Source organism: Triticum dicoccoides, chromosome 2B (genome assembly GCF_002162155.2).
Source record: "Triticum dicoccoides isolate Atlit2015 ecotype Zavitan chromosome 2B, WEW_v2.0, whole genome shotgun sequence".
Classification (NCBI taxonomy): Eukaryota; Viridiplantae; Streptophyta; class Magnoliopsida; order Poales; family Poaceae; genus Triticum; species Triticum dicoccoides.
Window position 1 is genome coordinate 347,591,189 of NC_041383.1, and position 3,049 is coordinate 347,594,237.

General features: G+C 42.1%; 1 protein-coding gene across 1 annotated transcript in view; it reads left to right on the plus strand.

The window, feature by feature from the left end:
* The first annotated feature begins 1,464 nt into the window (after nucleotides 1–1,464).
* Nucleotides 1,465–3,049, plus strand: part of LOC119363673 (thioredoxin H-type-like) — a 3,052-nt gene continuing 1,467 nt past the window's right edge. Inside the window, exon 1 of the mRNA XM_037629039.1 lies at nucleotides 1,465–1,650. Within this exon, the coding sequence (XP_037484936.1) occupies nucleotides 1,558–1,650 (93 nt within the window). The 5' untranslated portion in view covers nucleotides 1,465–1,557. The remainder of the gene's footprint in view (nucleotides 1,651–3,049) is intronic.

The window sequence follows — 3,049 nt, forward strand, 5'->3', positions numbered from 1 at the left end:
ACCAAACCCCCTCTCTTTTCCCTATAAATATAGCCCTTAAGGCATCATTTAGACTTGGGTTTTGTTTAGATTAAAGTTCGCCATAGCTGCAACTTCGCGTACTTCGTTTGCGTTCAACGACCAGACAAATGCGTCACAGAACCCCACCTTGATCAATAAAGCTTTCCTCTTGTATTCGCAATATCCAGATTGTAATCTTAGTTTCTTACTTGTTCTTCGTTTGCCTGCAGTAAACAGACCTTCGTGGTCAGGTTGATCGTGCTCCGGCGTGGTCAATAACCTCTCGGAGTTGGTTTAGCGATTGCTAAGGCACGACGTCCTCGCACCTTCATAGTCGGATCGTCAAAGTCGACTTTCTCCAAAACGATAGCCACCATCTCATCGAAAGACGGGACACCTTTGCCTCAATCACCGTGCACATAAGATAAAATAGCGCCAGAATGATGGTTGGGGCAAGATTTATAGTCGAGCCCCCGGTCTATTAGCCGATCGCATCTAGAAAAGCACGTGTCATACTAGTTTATTTTGGCATAATAAGCGGAAAGAGGTATTGCCACACAAAACGACTGGAGTATGACCATAAAAATGGTCTTTATTTTCGTTGATTTCGTTACGTATAATCATACAACTCGAACTACCGAAGCAACTGTTGTAGATACTTTGAAAATAAACTTATTAGAGGAAAGGTTTACACAGGGCCTCGATGAGTGGTTTGGCCAACAAAATACAATTTATATATTACAAATAATATAACATAATAAATTTTAGATGTTGTATTTTCTAATGGTATATTTTTTATCTATATAAGTTGTATTTTCGTGCCCAAATTGGCGACCTAGAAATATGCATATGACTTATAAACCGAGACGGAGGGTATGATTTTCAATGTAATTTTATTTTTCCTAGGTTGTTTTATGTCTAGCGGACCTTGTTTTGCTCGATTTTAATCAGATGCAAGATGCTTTTAGACTGTCTTTATTAAAATAAAACAGAATAGATAAATCCCGAACATTCGATTTTTAAGCATGTCATCCCGAACTCTTTTCATGGCAACTTTAGTTAAGACGATGTTGACAAACATGATAATTTTCTGATAAAAAATTGAAATGGAACAAAGTTGCCATGTGTTAACAACTAAAATTGCAACCTCGCAGCAACTAAAGTTGCCATCAAAAAAGTTCGGGATCACATGCTTAAATTCCGAAACGTTCGGAACTTATTAAGGTCTAAATAAAAAAACCGAAAAAGTATAATCAATTGCTTAACGGTGAGCAAAAACGACGGAACATTCGAGAAGAAGGCGTCTGCGATCAACCAGCAGCAGCAGGCGGCCGGAGACGAGCGTCGTGACGTCTTGGTCTAGCGGTCCGCGGTCGGTGCGTGGAACATGACACCCCTGACCCTGAGGGTACCCCAGTCATTCCACGCCAAATTCAGTTCTATAAATGCGCCCCCACCTGTCCCATCAATAATCTCTCTCACCACAAGGACAACAGAAAACCTTATTCACACGCGCACGCACCAAAATCACCTTCAATCTCATCACCGCGGAAGGGGATGGCCGCCGCCGAGGAGGGAGCCGTGATAGCGTGCCACACCAAGCAAGAGTTCGACACCCACATGGCCAATGGCAAGGAGACCGGCAAGCTGGTACGCGAATGCGATTCCCGATCCCAGTCCCAATCCTCCTCCGTCTCCCTTTTTTTCCGTAATTTTTTATGTGTTTGTGGGGTCTAGGTCATCTCCGGTTCGTCGTAGCACTAACGCGATGTTGGGAAACTTGACATCAATCTGTGCGGGCGTGCGGCGGAATTGTGTTTTGGACGATTAGGGTGGATGATTTTCCGACTTGTTCAGATCTCATACGTTTACTAGCAAATCCTAGTTTTCGTCTCATAGGTCGCCCAATTCGGAACCTGGATTGCACAGCCCCGATCTGTAGCTTAGTATTACTACTAATGTTTATCTCTGTGTGATGCCCCTAAGCTGCATGATTTTAGTAAATGGCTGATGAGAGAGGGAGAGGGAGAGGGAGTTGGAACCTTTGGTTAACTGTCAGGTGTTACGTATGGTTGATCTTAATCTCTGGTTAATTTGTTCAGGATTATCAGGTGAGGGTTGATATCCTAATTTGGTCAAAAATTGTTCATTCAACTTTTGAGAGGATTGAGATCTTGATATCCTAATTTGGTCAAAAACTCTGAACATGTTGCCTGTTGATTTTGCAATGTGTAAATGGTACAGCTTACTGTACTTGAAATCACCCTTAGTTATCCTAAGGCCCTGTTCGGAGACCCGCCACTCCACCACTCTGCTCCCGGAACTGGAGTCAAAAGGCACGGAGCTGGGAAAGAGATGCTCTAGCTCCTCGTATTTTTAGGAGTTGGAGTGACTCCGAACAGGGCCTAAGGTGCGTGATTTTAGTGATTTGGCCATGGGTGGTACTTTTGGTTAATATTTGTTCAGGATTACCAGGAGGGTTGATGCCTTAATTATGCATTCAACTTTTGACTTTGTCATAACTTACTGGAGAATTGAGATCTTGATATCCTAATTTGGTTAAAAACCTTGGAACAGATTGAAGCAATGTGTAAAGGTGCAGCTTACTGTACTTGAAATCACCGTTAGTTATCTTTTTGAGCACACATGCTTTCAAGGCGAACTGACATATATTTTGGCATTATTTGGAGGTGATGTTGAAACTGCTTGAAATTCGGGTGTGTTGTAGGCTTACTTAGATAAAATTTGGCAACGTTTGGAGCCAATGTTGAAATATTGTGAAATTCAGGTCTTTCTTAACGTAAACTGTGATAATGTGTTGAAACGGGGAGTCAGGTCTGTTGAGTCAACCCTGAACATTTTCTGTTGGGGGTTGCCACAGAATCTGGCTCTGCCAGTTACCATATTCAAACAATTGTTTTAATTCAAAACTGTGATGAACATAATACCTTTCCAGTTTCATTATGGCAAATATTGATCCCGCTTCTTTCTTCTTAGCTAACTATCATGTTTCTTATAACCACCCGAAAGATAAAGTGGCATCCCCCCC